This window comes from Nycticebus coucang, chromosome 1 (genome assembly GCF_027406575.1).
Source record: "Nycticebus coucang isolate mNycCou1 chromosome 1, mNycCou1.pri, whole genome shotgun sequence".
NCBI classification, from domain to species: Eukaryota; Metazoa; Chordata; class Mammalia; order Primates; family Lorisidae; genus Nycticebus; species Nycticebus coucang.
In genome coordinates, this window is record NC_069780.1 from 13,081,053 (window position 1) to 13,099,601 (window position 18,549).

Here is an 18,549-nt window from a genome sequence, read left to right on the forward strand (position 1 = left end):
GCTGGTTTCAAACTCGTGAGCTCAGGCAATCCACCCTCCTCAGCCTCCCAGAGTGCTGGGATTCCAGGTGTGAGCCACGGCGCCCAACCGCATTTTAGTGTTCTGAAACCTGATTTAAAGCAACTGCAAGTATATTCTTCGAAGCTTCAGCACAATCAGAGAATACCTTAAAAAATTTCACATTTAAAGCTAGGTGCAGTGGCTCACATCTGGAATCCCAGCACTCTAGGAGGCCGGTGGATCAGCTGAGCTTAGGAGTTTGAGACCAGCCTGAGCAAAGCAGAGCAAAGCAGTCTCTACAAAATAGAAAAATAGCCGGGCGTTGTGGCAGGCACCTGTAGTCCCAGCTACTTGGGAGGCTGAGACAGGAGGATTGCTTTCGCCTAGGAGTTTGAGGTTGCTGTGAGCTATGATGCTACGGCACTCTACCTAGGGTGACAGAGTGAGACTCCTTCTCAAAAAAAAAAAAAAAAAAGAAAAATTTACATTCAAATCTTTAGTTTACCTAACATTTAATTTGTTTTAAGGAGACAGGTTTCTCCATGGTGAGACAGTCATTCGTTCCACCCCATTCACTCAGTGGCCCTCTTTCCCACTAGCCATGGTTTTCTCTGCCTACCATGCCATCTGTCTTCTAAAAAAGTGTAATGCTGGACTCTGGCCACAGGGGTGGGGAATGGACTTAAGCTGGACTAATTGGATATTTCTCAAGGATTTTTCTAACTGGAGTTGGTAGCAATTATGAGAGAGAGGTATATTCAAACATTATCCACAGTTCTTAATGTATAATTAAAATATATATTTTTCAATTTATAAAGTATAAGGAATCTTGAATAAGACATATGTGCAATAAATAATTCATATTTGAAAATGCTCATCAGATAGCTTCATGCCTTTTCAACGGGAGAAGCCACAGCACCAGGAAGGTCGGAGGGCAATTTCAATAACTCTTCGACTTCTTCCTGCAAAGCCTCTGCTTTTTCATGCAACAGCATCTACAATAAAATGTCGAGACATAAGGACAAAATACGCATTGCTAGAGAATCGCCAGTTTTACTACTACCTATTGGACACCTGAAACCTTATACATCAGTAATCTGTACATTAATAACGAGATTGAAAAATGGCCACTTAAGAACAAGTGATTACAGTAAATGGCGCTGAAGCATTTAGTTAAAACCATTTTAGCTGATCACTGCATTAGTATACCAAAAATAAAAGGAGCTTTAATAGTCTCAAAGATTTGTTTTATTGAAGACTCAGCCACTTAAAAATTAACTTTTAATCTATAAAATCTAGACAATTTTGCAAAAATTTAATTAGCTCTTGAAAATGTTCTTTATATGTATGCCTTTTATTATTCCTCAAAATTTAGTATGCTTTAAAAAACCCACCCGTATTTCAAGGAAAAGTTTTATTCAAGCTTCTAAAGTTAAAATGGTTAATTTCAAAAGCAACATGAGCAAAAATAGTATTTGTAAACTTGGTATGTAGAAGATGTCAATGAGTGTTTGCTGAGTAATGATTTTTTCCTCTTTCTTCTAAAAATCAGAAAAAAAATATTGGCAATTGTTGAATCTGGGTTTTTTATATGTAGAGGTGAAGTATTTGCACTATACTTTTGTTTTAGAATATTTATAATAAAACATTTAGCGAAATCAGAAAGGGGAAACAACCTTGAAACTGACTAAAAGTAAAAAAAAAAACACTCTTTACCAATTTGATAAAGCATAGCATTACAGAGTATTATATAAAAATGATTAAATTGTATTTAGGTAGGCTTAATGGGTAGAGTGCCCTGGCGTCACAGCTCACAGCAACCTCAAACTCGGGCTCAAGCGATTCTCTTGCCTCAGCCTCCTAAGTAGCTGGGACTACAGGTGTCTGCCACAATGCCCAGCTATTTTTAGAGACGGTTTCGCTCTAGCTCAGGCTGGTCTCAAATCCGTGAGCTCAAGCAATCCACCTGCCTTGGCCTCCCAAAATGCTAGGATTACAGGTGTGAGCTACTGTGCCAGGCCTGAAAGCTATTTTCAAATATCTGAGAATCTACCATATAAACTAAAGAATAGACTAGTTCCAGAGATGGTACTCTAATTGCAATGGTAGAAATTTTAAGAAGGCAAAATTTAGCTTCAGCACATTGGGATGATTTTTGTAACACTAAGAGCATCTGAGAATAGAACAACTTAATTTCTGATGTTGCAAGCTCCTTTTCAGATGGTGCTCAAAGGTGAGCAGACCAGATGTTGAGGATACTGAGGAAAGAATTTCTGTGAAGGACGTGTGAGGAGGCAGAGCTTGATGACTTCCATGGTTTCCTGTATTTCAAAGAACACTTAAAGTTGTTTTTGATTTTTAGGAGGTCCTTCTCTTTTAAACAAGATTTGTGTCATATGTCATAATTGATGCGTTATTTTACTCACAGATTGTGAAGACATACTTTTTTGTCCATAGAAATAAACTATTATGCAATGCTGTATGTGTTTGTTCTTATGTCTAAAGTATAAGGAGATGACACTACAAAATACCATAAAGGTTAAATAGTGGTTTTCTTACCTTTGCTGACGAAATAATTTGCTTGGCCTGGCGCCTTGATAAGTGATCAACTGTCCTTATCAGCACTTCAGGATCTGCATTAGCTAAGTGCGTTAGGCTTTTGTAACCTGCATTGTATAACTGCTTTGCTCGACCCTGAAAAGTGAAAAACAAGTAAGATCAGGGTTTGGGATTAAGAAAAAATGAAGCATCTTATTGAAGGGAAAAATCTTACATTAAAAGATAGGGATACACTAAGATAATAAAATAAATATGAAGAGATAACACATCAGAATCTTGAAGAATTTCTAAAGACACACTTGGGTGGCTCCAAGCCTACTGCAAGCTGCTTTCTATGGAACTTCAGCCAATTAATGGGCACTGTGATCAGGAATGAGGAGTCCATCAAGGCACTTGGGTTGGTGGCAGTATTTCAGGTCTTTAGGCAAAATGTTCTAGTCCAATATCCTTAAAATTATTTTCACCTTCTGCTCACTGGGCCTTTAGTGTGTGCATATGTTCTCTAAGTAAAACTCTTCAGATTCAGGAACTGAATAATAAGGAATAAACTGAAGCCAAGGGTTGAGTTGAAAGTAGGAAAAGATGAGGGTGGCGCCTGTGGCTCAAGGAGTAGGGTGGCGGCCCCATATACTGGGGGTGGCAGGTTCAAGCTCGGCCCCGGCCAAAAATGAAAAAAAAAAGAAAATAGGAAAAGTTAAAAAACCAGTTGAGGACACATTTGAGAATGACCCTTGATTCCACTGAATCACACTGCCTTACACAAGCACTGTGTCTGAACTGACAGAAGGCCATTCTTCACTGGTGTGGAGACAGAAAGAGAAGTTAAGGACAGGTGGGAGCAACACAGACTTGGGGAGAATCGCCCCTATACTCCTGTTATTTCTTTTCACAACTGAGATTTCTCATCAGTTCTGCTTTCCAATTAATAGTGGTCTTCTTGGAGGCCATGGCAGCAATTTATTTTAAATAAAAGACTCCCATGACAAATGAGTAACAAGGCTCTTGTCATTACTTACCCTGTAGTAAGACTTCACACTATAGTAGAAACCTGATTTTGTGTAATTGAAATAACCTGTGCAAACTGGGAAGCTACTGACCTCTAAAACTCCAGTCACTTCCATAAGAGGGATTAGTTCTGCCTTTACACAGTAAGTTAGCTTCTTGGTAAGTTCTACCAACAGGGCTCTATAAACCCAAAACTCCTCAAGTTCCTGCAGAACACAAAGACATAGGCGCAATTTAAATTTTGTTAAGTTATTTTGAAGTTTAGTTCATGTGGTAGGGGACTCAGGATGTTCCCTTATGTCAGTTCTGTAACTCAAGCCAGAGACCAAAATTATTATGAGAAAACATGGTGGAGACCCAGAGGAATTTGATGAATTGGTTTTAGGATGAAGAAAAACATTGAAAATTGAAAAATAAATCAATAAGAAAAGTTTCATTCATTTTTAATAATAACACCAGGAAGTGAATGCATAGTTTTTCTTTCCCAAGTGACTAAAAACAATTTCAACCTCTGGGAGTTTATCTTGAAGACAAAATACTAAATATGTAAAGATTCAAATGTAAGATGATACTCAATGCAGCATGAAAACAATAAAAATACTGGAAGCCATTGGTCAATTAAAGCTGGGTAGGCAAATGGGAATTCAATGTTATTCTGTCTTCCTTTATATGTGTTTACATTTTTCATTATAACAGCTTCTTTTATTTTAAAGGTCCCTTCCTAGCCTTTGGGTATCACTTGAGAGTTCACACTACACGAGACAGCATTAGCTAGCCATCCTGGGGCCTCACAGGAAGTAGCCAGTGCAGTAAAGACGGCAGTAAAAAGAAGAAAAGAAAACCTGTAACAGAACTACTGAACTAATCAACCCTGGAGCTGCCTTAGCTCTGGTGTGCTTGTTATATAAGATAATCTTTTTCTTACTGTTTAAAGTTTTATGAGTTTTTTGCTACTTGTTAAAAGTATCTTAATATGGGCGGCGCCTGTGGCTCAAAGGAGTAGGGCACGGGCCCCATACACTGGAGGTGGTGGGTTCAAATCCGGCCCTGGCCAAAAAAAACCCCCACACAAACAAACAAACAAACAAACAAAAACTTAATATGATTGGTGTACTATTTTGTACTACTTATATAATTTTGTAAAAGAAAAAATACTTAGAAATATTAAAAGTATATTTGTTAGAGAGCTTAAGTTGTCAGCTAGATTTTTCTTAGGTTCAGTCATCAAATTATAGTTGTTTTTCAAGTTCTACATATAGATTCTTTTACTCGAACAATTCTATAAGGCTTCAAATCCTCATAATCCTAAATAAAACAAAGGAAAGGAGTATTATGGAAAGCATGACAAACACAGAAAAGATAGGAAAAGGTATTTTAAAGGCTAGCTTTTCCTTATCACTCATTTTTGTCTACTGTTTAACTAGCACAAACTCAGGGAATGTGAGCTAACATTTAGAAATCAGCGTAAACAAAAGATACTTATAAGGTAATTTGCTAAAATAATTGATTTAATCCAGTGCCAAAGATATTTGTATCATTTATTCCCTCTATCAGCACATATAATATAATTAATTTCCATATACATACACAAAATATGAAGGTTTAGGAACAAATGAATCAAAGCTTAAATTTAGAAAACAGAATTTATGGGAACAAGTTTTTAAAAAATTGAGTTGAAAACAATATGAAAAGGATTACTATGCCACTCAATAAGAAGACATTTAAATGCAGCAAAAATGACTTACATTATACATTCATAAAACATTATCTGGATAGAAAAGTCTGCTAAGCTTTCCTGTATTATTCAAGGAAATTCTGAAAGTTTCTTTTAGTAAAGCCTTAAACAAATCTATCTCACATGCACATACATGAAATACAGTTTTCTTTTTAAACCTTAAAATAAAATTTGATATAAAAACCTAGAGTAGCTGCCTGACACTGGCAGCAAACTTGTAAGCTTCAGTGGCAATCAAGAGAATATGGTATTAAGTAATCATGTGGTAGCTTTTGGAAATTGGTAACTTATTAATCAAACACTTGACACTTTTATCACTCATAAGAAAGACAGTCACACACACAAAATCTACACAAATGAAGAAAGATTAAGAATTTAATTCCAAATACCTGGAAGTATTAATGATGGTTCTAAGAGTTGGGTTAACTTGGTACTTTTTATTGATATTTATTCATTATGTCTTTTAGTTGATTAATTTTTGTATCTTTACTATGAGTATATATTTAGCACTTTTATAAGCAGATGAAAACAAAGATCTATTTTAAATAAATTTTGAATGGTTTGTAATAATAGAGTAAGTCGACAATGAAAAAACAGTGATATCCTAACTGGTTTATGAGTTTAGTAACAATTAAAACACATAAAGTCCATATCATGTATTTAATGAAATTACCTCGCAGAAATGTAACACACAAGATGAGAATGAGGCAGCTCCAGTGAGAAGATTTTGTATATATCCTCGGGGCATATTAAATTTTTCAGACACAGTCCAAATGTTGGTCTCTTTAAGCAAGGTATAAAGAACAAAAGACAGGTAAAGTCTGTTGACAATGTCCTTGTCCACCTTCTAGAAAGACAATCAAATAAATTTATGTAATGGACCTGCTTAAAAGTATATGTTATATTAAATTTAGACAAGCGGTACACTAAATAAAGTTGTGCTGTAGGATAGCAAGGACAGAATAATTCCATAGAAACAAAACTAATTTCTAACATAGATACTTTTGGTTAAGTCAAATTGATTTGCATTTTTCCAAAACAGAACACGTCAAATTGTTTCCAGTTTAAATTAAACTTCATTCTATATGGAGTGTAATGGGTTGAACTGGGTCCCCTGCCCTCCCCAAAGAAATAAATGCTAATCTCCAGTACCTGTGAATGTGATCTTATTTGGAAATAGGAGATTTGCAGATGTAACTATTAATTGTTAAATATCTGTAGGTGAGACTATCCTGGATTTACAGCTATTTTACAGATGTCTAAATTCAGTGATGAGAACCTTACAAGAAGTGATGAGGATACAGAGACACGCAGAGAAGGAGGCAAAGTAGGATGGAGGCTGAGATTGGAAGGATTTGTGTAGAAGCCAATGAACGCCAAGGATCGCTGGCAACCACAAGAAGCTAGGAGCGAGGCACAGGATGGTTTTTCTCAGAGCCTCTGGGAGGAACCCTCAAAGCCAACACCTTATTTTGCACTTCTGGCCTTTTGAACTCTGGGAGACACTGTCTGTTGTTCTAAGTGACCCAACTTGTGGTAATCTGGTGCAGCAGCCACAGGAAATGAATAGAGGAAGAGAGCGTTGGGAAGATGTTTATATCATTTACTGTGACATTTGTAAATTGTACCTGTCTGTGATTGCTCTTATAAATTAGACTAATGCATTTTAGATAAATATTAAGAAGCCTGTCTATGTTGTAAACTAAGAGTAATTATCAAATTCTATGATTTCCACATGATCATGATAAATGATTGTTTCCAAAGTTAAAATACTGAGAGTTGTCAGTTTCTGTCCTGTGCACCTGCTTTTGCCCCTGGTGCCTAAAGACTATATTTTTGCATAAAGTATTTCATAGTTAGTATCAAGCTAACTTAGAAAGTAACTGATGCTTAAAATCAAACTGAAAAAAGGATGAACTTGAGAGACAAAAAAGGAGGTAGAAACTAGTACAAAATTATATCCTCTACGACAGGAAAAGAATGAGGTGAGACTTCGGGTGAGACTTTGGATGACATATTGAAGGATGTATGAGCTGCAGATTCTTCATCTTGATACTAGGACACTCTTTTTAAAAGCATTGAGCTGAAAAAGCATGATAGTTGAATAGTGAGGAGAAGGTGGCTATTTAATTTCCCAATTTTAGTGGTCCTTCATTATTAACTATAAATTGGGTTAACATTGGATTTTGCTTATAATATAAGATAATGCTTTATGTCAATTTCAAAATCTTTTGAAAGTTGGAGGTCACAGCAACCTCCAACTCTTGGGTTCAAGGGATCCTCTTGCTAAGAAAAGGGGGGAAGGCTTTTTTTCAACGTGAAACAATTAATTAGATTTTAACTAAACATCATGTTCTCTAGAGTTGCAAAAAAGGATACCTACAAAACATTAAAGTAGTGACTAATCCATCTGTAATTAAGATAAACTCATATCCATACTATTTAAATACTTGATTGTCAATTTAACAAATATTTATTGACAATATCACATAAAATGTAACAAAAAATTTGGAATTTAACTTAAAAAGATACATTATTCTAATAAAATTTTGCATGTTTTTTATTTAATAAAGAGTTCCAAATTAATTTTGTCTTTATTTCACATTTCAGAGTTTGATATAAAGGTTTTAAGAAATATTTCTATTTAACATTTTACCCTAATCTAAAAAGTGTGATTAATGTGAAAGCATGGATACTATATAAATATTTTTATTTTTAATTTTTTTTTAGAGACACTAAAAACACTATGTTTCTCAGGCTGGTTGGCCTTGGACTCTTAGCCTCAGGTCCTCCTGCCTCAGCCTCCTAAGTAGCTGGGACTACAGGTGCACGCCACTGTGAAGATTCTTAGATATTTTAAATTTTATGAATGGTGCATGAGACAGCTACACCATTCAACGTAAGTGTAAGTAAACACCATTTTACATTAAAAAAAAATGAAATCAGTATTGTCTACATAAATTTAAAAGATATGGGGCTTAATGGTAGGTGAGATAATTAGGTTTTAATGTACATTGGACTATTAAAGAAAAGTAAAAATGAAAAAAAAGTGTATATAAGGAGAAAAAAGACATTAACTTAAGGAATTTGAAGGCTTGGTTAACAAAGGATTATTTCCACTTCTCTCTCTCTGATTTGATATTTGCTTCTTGCCTGTTGACTGAATACCAAAACATAAGACATCACACAAAAGTCTATTAGCTTATTAACTTTAACATTGTAAACTGTTTTATGCCTCCTACTACTGCACTTGAGTAATCTTTAAAAAAAGAAAAAGAGAACAAATAAAATGCATTATGTACTGCAAGTACTAGACTGGGAATTCTTTGAGGATAACAAAAAACCTAGATAGATGGTTTAGATGGGTTCTATCTTAGAACTCCTGATTTCGAGTAGAAAGCCAAATATAGTTTCTGCAAAATATATTTCCTATCTTGAACTGAACTTATTTCAGGATTACATAATATCATGAAAAGATTTTATAAATATTTTATAATTTTTATAATATAAGCTATAAGTAGCTTAAGAAAAATAGAATAGTAAGATTTACTTTTTTTTTTTGAGACAGAGTCACACTATGTTGCCCTGGGTAGAGTGCTATGGCATCATAGTTCAGCAAACCTCAAACTCTTGGGCTTGAGCGATTCTCTTGCCTCAGCCTCCCAAGTAGCTGGGACTACAGGTGCCCGCCACAATGCTCGGCTATTTTTTTGTTGCAGTTGTCATTGTTTTTTAGCAGGCACAGTCTGGGTTCGAATCTGCAAGCCTCAGTGTATGTGGCTGGTGCCCTAACCACTAAGCAACGGGCGCCGCCCAAGGTTTACTTTTCTTATGATAAAAGCTTCACATGCTCATGATAGTACCTTTCTTTCTTTCTCTCTCTCTCTCTCTCTCCCCCTTCCTCCCTCCCTCCTCCCTTCCTTTCTTCCTTTCTTTTTTTTTTTCTTGAGTCAGAGTCTCACTATGTCGCCCTTGGTAGCGTGCTATGGCTTACATCAACCTCAAACTCTTCGGCTTAAGCGATTAACTTACCTCAGCCTCCCAAGTAGCTGGGACTATAGGTGCCTGTCACAACACCTGGCTATTTTTTGTTGCAGTTGTCATTTTTGTTTAGTAGGCTGAGGCTGGGTTCAACCCCCCCAGCTCCAATGTATGTTTGTGGCCGGCACCCTAACCACTGAGCTATGGTGCCGAGCTATGATGACAGTACATTTCATTTGTTTGTTTGTTTGTTTTGTTTTGAGACAGAGTCTCAAGTTGTTGCCCTGGGTAGAGTGCCATGGCATCACCATAGCTCACAGCAACCTCCAACTCTTGGGTTCAAGGGATCCTCTTGCCTCAGTTTTTGTATTTTTAGTAGAAACAGGATCTCGCTCTTGCTCAGGCTGGTCTGGAACTCCTAAACTCAAGCAATCCACCCACCTTAGCCTCCCAGAATGCTGGGATTATAGGCGTGAGCTACCATGCCTGGCCTCATGACAGTACATTTCAGAGATACAACACTGCCAAAAAAGGCCATCACACCACACAGAAAAGAATGTTGTTTCAAATTGTATATAAAAGGAGCACATTGTACCCCATGATTGCATTGATGTACACAGCTATGATTTAATAATAAAAAAAAAACAGAACTCATACATTTCTGGTGTTCAGGTATGTTTTAAATAGCAGAATGAGAATTATATTAATTTAAATATAAAATGTGAAACCAAAAGATCAATAAAGGAGATGGTACAATGATATTAATTTTGTTGAGCAAATTTAGTTCATAGTTTAGGAAGAAAAAAAGATATGGTACCTTCCTGATGGCTTGACCTGATGCTTTCTTCCCAATAAAGCTTTCAGAGACTCCAAGAAGAGCAGCTACATTTTGTTCTGCTGGACTGAGTTGGCTAAACTACACAGAAAAAGAGTAAATACATGGAAAAATCAAATTTCTAAAAATTTGTCATTTGAACCAAATCTATTATTTTTTGACATCACATTTTCATAATTTTAAAGGATATGAAACAACAAACAAATTTATTTCAAATATTGCACATTCAAAAAATACATTATTAGAATATAACATGCTGTAATAAAATTACTTCAAGGCATGGGCACACGTACTGGTCTCCATGGACTGTGTGGTTACGTTTAACACTGGAGATGGCTGAGGGGAGGGTGAAGAAGGGAAGGTTTTGACCGTAACTTCATTAACTTAAAACACCTTAGAGTAATGGTTTAAAAACATAACATTAAAAGGAAGTAAATCTCCTGTGATTGAAAGCTATGAATTGTTTCTACCTAATATGTTTCCATGTAGTTAGCCTGTTCACAGTAAAATCATAATAGACAAGCAGGGCTATTTCCACTTAGCTAATGGTTATAAAATAAATAATTCCTTTTCAAGTATTAACATTACTGGGTTTAGTGTATTATTATGCTTGACTCTTAATAGAGCTTTCACAGAATTAAACTCTTGATTATGAGCAGCAGACTTGACTGTCTCCTTTACATTCTAGGCTTTACAAAATGCAAGGATCAAATCCTAACAGTAACTGTCTTTGGTGGAATGGGATCAGGAATAATATTTTTTTCTTTTTGGTACCTTTCCTTATTTATTTATTTATTTTTTATGGTGAAAAGTTACATATTTAGAACTAGCCAGCTGGACTTGGTTTAGATGATCCCAGTTTTGTTGGCAACATCCAAAGCATTGTAATCGGGAGCCAAACACATGCCTTCTTCTCTCTGTGGGGCTTGATGGGGGTTGACCTTGGCCACATCAATGTCAGAAAGCTTCTTCATAGCCTGTTTCATCTAGTGCTTGTTGGCTTTGACATCCACAACAAACATGAGTGTGTGGTTGTCTTCTGTCTTCTTCATGGCAGACTCAGTGGTCAGGGAGAACTTGATGGCACCGTGGTCTTGCTTGTTTCTCCTGGGAGCTCATCCGAGGATATGTGGGCTGCTGCTGGGGCTGCAGTGTCTTCGCCAACGAAAGGTGCTGATGTATGGATCTTCTGTTATGTATGGATCCTCTGTTTTCGTGGCTGTGGATGCCTCTTGGCACTGCCTTCCTGGCCTTCAAAGCCTTTGCTTTGGCTTTGGCTTTGGCTTTGGGAGGGGCAGGAGCTTCCTTCTTCGCCTTCCACACCATCTTGTGAAAAGTCCTTATTTTTTGATAATGAATTTATTTATATTTAACAGAGAGTACTTAAGCAATGCTGTTGCTCTATTAATATTGCTAAAAAGTGAAAGATTAAAGACTCAGTTCAAAACGTATTTTAATACAGGAAAAATGTGAATAATCACTTGACAAAAATCATATCATCTTTAATAAATTAGGTAGCCTAAATTGAAAAATCTTCTATTCTCACCTGCCTGAAGTAGATCATCCAATTAGGTTCACACTGAGCAACCAGATCATAGGGGGTTGTCAGGTAGATTAGATGAAGTAGGCTTTCAAGCACAAGTCCTTCGAGACCCTTCTTTAAGTCTCTATAGAGAATGTTACAATAAGCTAAATCTATAGATCCTAAAAGAAAGACATAAATATTTCAACTTTCAAAATTACCAGAAAGGGAAAGAGGTGACTTTAAGTAATTTTATTAATAAATTATCTAAATACAGCAAAAAGTCTTCAAAAGTCTCTTTTATGTAACTCTTTGAAGGTTATTTTGATAGTATTCATCAATATTTAGTAAGTACATATTTTCAGACCCAATTGTTCTATTTTGGGGAATCTAGCTCAGGGAAATATTTCCGTATGTATCCCAAAAGTAGAGATGTTCACAAGGTCTTGTTTGTAATCGAGAAAAATAAAAAAACAAGGTAAATGTCCATCCATGAGGTAATGGTTAAATAAATTATGGTAGAACCATACAAAGAATGACTACAGCATTAAAAGAAAAATGAGATAGATTTAAAGGGACTGATTAGTTAAGATGTTCATGATATTTTATAAATGAGAAAAGCAAATTGCAAAGCAACATTTATACCAGGATTTCATAAAAAAAAAAAATGTGGATATGCATATATATGTATATATACACTTATAGGAAGGCTGTCTGGAAAGTATCCAGCCACATAATATGAAAAATATTATTAACCATGGCTGAGTACTTTCCAGACAGCCCTCATGCACAAATACAGATTTGGAAGAATACATGTCAAATTGTTATCAGCAGTAGCCCTCAATAGAGTAGAAATGGAATAGGAATATAAGACTTTCCTTAACATAATTATAAGTGCTCAGGTTTTTCTGAATAGATATGTATTAATTTTCACTAAGTAAGTGATGACATTGCCATTAAGAAAGAAAACTATTCACTGTCATGGAACGATCTCTAAGATATAATATTAAGAAAAAAAGCTAGTTCAAGAATAATATACATCATTATTTGTTTAAAAACAAAAACTTAAAACTATATATGTTCATGTATTATGCACTGAAATGAAATGTAGAGAAAAGATCTGGATAGATTATATACCAAAGTGTTATTCTTGGTAGGACGTTAAGATTTGCATGGTCGCTGCAGGAGAGCTGTGAAGGGGTGATGTCTGTCTTTTTCTCTATACACTTCTGCAGTATTTTAATTACTTAACATTCAGAACATTTTTCAACTTTCAAAAGTTGAAGTAGTTTATCAGCTCATAAGAGAACATTAATGTTATTAACATAAAATTACAAATCCAACTTAAAGAAAGAATGATTTAACTTCTGTTTTTTCAGTGTATTTCCTCAGATTAGTAATGAGATTTAGGGAAACTCTTACCCTTAAAAGAAGCTCGTCCCAACTTTGTAATATGAAAATTACATTGGGCCTCTTCTTCAGATTTACAAATTGTGTCTTTTTGTAGGAGCCCTTTTTCTGTCAGGTAGCTCAGTGATTCAACTGTTATTTCCCAGAGACTTTTTTCTTTCAATAAAGTCTTTTGCTGAACACCAAAAAATGTACCATTCATAAACTTATAGATGTGACCAAGATTTGTTGCAATCTGAAACAATTCAGAACACTATTAGAGCATATTCCTTAATTCAAGGCATCATTCTGAATGCACATTGATCAAGATGATGACTCATTTTCTTTCTTTCTTTTTTTTTTTTGAGACAGAGCCTCAAGCTTTTGCCCTGGGTAGAGTGCTGTGACATCACAGCTCACAGCAACCTCCAACTCTTAGGCTCAAGCAATTCTCCTGCCTCCGCCTCCCAAGTAGCTGGGACTACAGGCGCCGGCCACAACGCCCGGCTATTTTTTGGTGGCAGCCGACATTGTTGTTTGGTAGGCCCGGGGCGGATTCGAACCTGCCAGCTCAAGCGTATGTGGCTGGTGACTTAGCCACTTAAGCCACAGGCGCAGAGCTAATGACTCATTTTCATACTTCAAAGCTATTTAAATAAAAGATTAATATAAAATTTACACAGTTGCGTACATTTTATAATGACAATTTAAAATTAACAAGAAGACATTTAAAGGAGAAGACCGTTATTAATTATATTCATGCTTTTTATGAAAATGTGCATATTTTTCATTCAAAAAGTCCTTTGAATAGGTCTTTGGCTAATTTCTCACAATATCTCCCAAGCTGTGCTCTGCTTATTCCACAACCAATTTTCACTAACTTCCACTCAGCCACATTCATAGATCTTCCCTTCACTCTTTTTCATGCACCTGTGAAAGCATCCTTTCACTCTAAAAATAGCATCGAAAGAAAAAAGAAAACAGAAAACAGAAGGACAGACTCCACTAAAACAGAACCAGGCAATGGCTTGCTTGAAATGTTACCTAAAGATAAAAATAAACAGTCTATTTCTGCCTGTTTTTGTCTCTTTTTCATCCCATCTGTTTCCTGTTCTTTCACAGCCTTTTTCTCTCCCCCTATTCACTATTTACAAGTTACAACAGCAGTCTTGAATAATACTTACCCCTTGCTTGGTATTCAGATGTAGAGTTGACTCTGAATTAGAATAATCTCTTATTAGCCAATTTCAATGAAATCAGCAGATTAGACTAAAATACAGATAATCAATAAGTACATTTCTCTCTCTTACAATTCTGATGCTATTTCAACTGGAAATTTTAAGTACTTAATTCATAAAACCAATATAAGGGCTAACAAAAATATATGGGGCACAGACATTTTCTATTGCTTCTGCTTCCTTTTGGTAAAAAGCATTCTAAATATAGTATTCAATTAAGCTAAGATTACACTTTTCAGTTTTGAGAACTGATGCTCAGTTTGTGTATTATCAGTGTATTTCATTTTTGTATTTTTTTCCTGCCTGAGTACAGCTAACACTGGGGCACATGTGGGTGGCGGACCCTTCACCTGATCCCCGTACCTACCATCAGGTTATCATCTACCCTTTCCTAAAGAACTTTCTGATGTAGTAATTTAAACCCGCCAGGCCAACCTCTGTCTTTGGCCTTTCTGTTTAATGAGACTTGTTTTATGACCTAGAGTACTGTCTATCACGGTGTTATGTTTCATGTGAACTTGTTGAGTGTCCCACGTACACAATGGCACACTGGAAAAAGTATAGGCTGCCTCGTTGGAAGGCTGAGTTATAGTCCCATCATAGCCTTAATTCACTGAATGACCTTGGATCACCATTTCTCTAGATTTGCCATCTTATCTGATGTACAAATGGATTAAGACTTGGCCATCTTTGTGATCTCCCTACATTCTTTATTAATCCCTTGGCTTGCCCTACTCGAGGTCTTTATCACATTATACGTGGATCACTACCAATGTGTCCAGACTAGTCCTGCAATACTGCGTACTATTACTACCCCCGTTTTATAGATAAGGAGACTATCAAGTTTAGTAACCTGCCCAGGGTAGTAAGAGATAGATCAGAACAAGGACTCAGGTATGTGTGATATCAGAGCCCTTGATCTATATAACCACAGAACTAACTCTCCCCTAATGAGTGACCACATCACAGCAATTTAGACTGGTCTTTCAGCATGCTCGCATATCTTCCCCAAGCTATAACACATGCTCTGGCCCCAACTTTTTCCACCAAACTTCTATTCTTCAACATCCTCAGCCCTCCTCTCTAGAGCTACAGAGTTAGTTCATTTTTACCTCATATCATCTTAAGCTTTCTTATCTTTCACTCTGTTTTAAGTACCTGAAATGATTTGCCCCTTCCCTCTCCTTATTTATAACCTGTATTTCGTTCAAAATGCAGAACTAATTCCTTTTCTTCTTCTAGCCTTTCACTCTTCTAAGTAGTGAGGGAGTATTATGAGTATACCATTTACCTGCAAGATAATCAAAGCTAATCTTGTGCTATCTTTTCTATTTACTGGTCACCTTTTGTGCTTTTACTCAAACTGTTCATATAAATGAAGCCAGACTATGTGATGAATTAAGAACTGGGGTTTGTAGCTAGACAAAGTTCAATCAAACCCTGGCTTTAACACTTTGTGACTGAGTGACCTTGGGCACAAAGTTATAATGTAATTAACCCAAGGATAACCCTGAGGGAGAGATTTACCTGATGAGTACTCCTGGAAAAGAAAGCTAACATAATTTTCTATGTATAACGTACACTTTTTAGCCCAAAATTTTGAGGGAAAAATAAGAATGTGCATTATATGTTGGTAGTACGGCTAGGGAGAGGGGGAACTCTGCTCCTCTGGGGTCACCAGGCCCTCCCACCTGGGCCCACCAGGTACATAGCGCTCTAGTCTGGAGGATCTGGGATCCAGTGGGAGTAGGCCAGAGTGGCCTCTGCCAAGAGCTGCAATAAGGGCAGAGGGCAGTGGTGGGGCTGGTGATGTGAGCCATGGCTGTGTGGAGGGGACTGGGAGAGTTGCCACAGGTCCCAGGGTCCCACCTGGCTGCTCATGGCCCAGCAGCTTCAGAAGCTTGCGCTCTGCTGGCCACATAGGGGGCAGAGAGGGAAGGGTTCCTGGGAGAGAGGGAAGGGGAGCCTTCATGGAGGAGGTGGCTGTGGAGGGTGGTGTGATCTCCATGTTTACCAGAGAGCATTAGGGCTCCCCAGATGTGTCTCTCCTGGCTGAGGGCCAGCCACTTTCTTAAAGGGGCAAAAATGTGGGTGCACATTATACATGATAGTGCATTTTACACGGCAAACACGGTTAATTTAGAGTATTAGGAAAGAGAATATTTCCCTATTGTACCTCATTTCCCCCTACCTGATAAGGGCAATACTGATCTCCCAAATGTTGATAAGATCTTAGAATGGTCACGGAATTACAGGTGTACCTCACTACTACTAAGAGGAGAGCTGCTGGATTTTCCACATCAGGACCCATAGCTTTATAATTTCTTGTATCTTCCATAACAGCCACTAAAGTCTTTTAATTGTGATAGATCCCAATTATAATTTGATTTCTCACATTTCCTGTAACTCAAAGGATTAAAAATATACATATAAATCCAGAACAAGATTTATCATACATCAGATTAGAAGTTACCTTTTTTTAAACGCTTTATAGTTTGAATAACTTTTTTTTTTTTTTGTAGAGACAGAGTCTCACTGTACCGCCCTCGGGTAGAGTGTCGTGGCGTCACACGGCTCACAGCAACCTCTAACTCTTGGGCTTATGCGATTCTCCTGCCTCAGCCTCCCAAGCAGCTGGGACCACAGGTGCCCACCACAATGCCTGGCTATTTTTTTTTTTGTTGTTGCAGTTTGGCCGGGGCTGGGTTTGAACCCGCCACCCTCGCATATGGGGCTGGCGCCCTACTCACTGAGCCACAGGCGCCGCCCCTAGTTTGAATAACTTTTTAACCTCTATTACCTCAGGTGACAGTAATAAGATTCAAAAATAATAAAAATACCTTCAAGCCAACCAAAGAGAGAAACAAAGTTTGAATTCCCTTGGTGAATTCCTGAACAAGATGGCTGTAACAGTTTTCCAAAGGTCCAGTTATTAACTCCAATACCTATGAAAGGTAAAGCAATGCTTTGTGTTATTAAAAGTAAATGATGTTCCATATAAATATTTTACATTTTATGTAAATCTTATGGAGCTAGGAGGAGGCAAAAAATATAAAGGCAAAAAATAAGAATTTAAAATTTGTCCTCACAAAAATGGGAGAAAGATAAATGAGGAAAATACTTTTTTACTATCTAAAATATAAAAATTTTCAAACTACTCTTTCTAATTATTTTTTTTACTCTTTCTAATTCTTAATCATATAGGAAAGGAAGCATCATTTAAAGGGAAATTAATAAATAACTTTAGAAAGATCATCTCATAAAAGGGCTAATGACCAAGAAAAAGAAGAGAAAACCAGCCAACTAGATTAAGTATTACCTGTTGTTTGTCTTTCTCTTGCAAAATAAGGATACTTTCCCCAATAGTATCTATGCCAGCACGACCAGCTCTGCCAATCATCTGTTTATATCGATTCCTCTTTAAAAATTCCTTAGCAACATAGGGAGCTCTTAAAATAACTCTGTGGAATTGATAAAATTAATTAAAAGACACATCATCTATTGCAAGCAGATAGCACCTTTTAAAAAATTTATTTATTTATTTATTTATTGTTGGGGATTCATTGAGGGTACACAGAACCAGGTTACACAGTGATCGCCTTTGTTAGATAAAGACCCTCTTATAATTATGTCCTGACCCCCAAAGGTGTAACACACCCCTTATACCACCCCCAAGCCCCTTCCGTTTCTCAGCTCTCCCCATTTTTTGTTTATTTTTTGAGACAGATCCTTGCTCTATCTGCCTGGCTAGAGTGCAGTTGGCATCATACTAGCTCATTGCAACCTCAAACTGAGGCTAAGGTGGGAAGTTTAAGCGATCCTCCTGCCTCAGACTCTTGAGTAGCTGGGACTATAGGCACATACCACCAGGCTTGGCTAATTTTTCTTTTTTTTGTGGAGATGGGGGTTTGCTGTTGCTCAGGATGGTCTTGAACTCCTGAGCTCAAGTGATCCTCCTGCCTTGGCCTCCCATAGTACTAGGATTACAGGTGTTAGCCACTGTGACTGGCCTGTTTTCAAAACTCTTAATTTCATTTAGTCATATTAAATTTAATGACATAGTAACTAAAAATAAAAGGTAACTATTATTTACCAAGAATATATGATGTTCTTTACATATATCATCTGTAATTCGTATAAAACTCTTAGTAATAATATTCTATTTTATTTTTTTGAAACAGATTCTTATACTCTTGCCGTGGGTAGAGTGCTGTGGCATCATAGCTCACAACAACCTCAAAGGCTTAGGCTCAAGCACTCTTCCTGCCTCAGCCTCCCAAGTAGC

The 18,549-nt window shown here is 36.8% G+C and overlaps 1 protein-coding gene across 3 annotated transcripts in view; it reads right to left on the reverse strand.

Annotated features, from left to right (window-relative positions):
* Window positions 1–778: 778 nt before the first annotated feature.
* Window positions 779–18,549, reverse strand: part of HELQ (helicase, POLQ like) — a 38,597-nt gene continuing 20,826 nt past the window's right edge. For 2 of the 3 annotated variants that reach the window (XM_053597692.1, XM_053597760.1), the window contains 9 exons: window positions 17,584–17,725; window positions 17,105–17,209; window positions 13,060–13,282; window positions 11,662–11,819; window positions 10,098–10,196; window positions 5,973–6,146; window positions 3,657–3,770; window positions 2,560–2,694; window positions 779–995 (listed from right to left, as the gene is read on the reverse strand). In XM_053597692.1, coding sequence (XP_053453667.1) covers window positions 888–995; window positions 2,560–2,694; window positions 3,657–3,770; window positions 5,973–6,146; window positions 10,098–10,196; window positions 11,662–11,819; window positions 13,060–13,282; window positions 17,105–17,209; window positions 17,584–17,725 — 1,258 coding nt within the window. In that variant the 3' untranslated portion in view covers window positions 779–887. Of the gene's footprint in view, window positions 996–2,559; window positions 2,695–3,656; window positions 3,771–5,972; window positions 6,147–10,097; window positions 10,197–11,661; window positions 11,820–13,059; window positions 13,283–17,104; window positions 17,210–17,583; window positions 17,726–18,549 lie in introns of those variants that run through there. The other variant, XR_008381273.1, reaches the window with a different exon arrangement.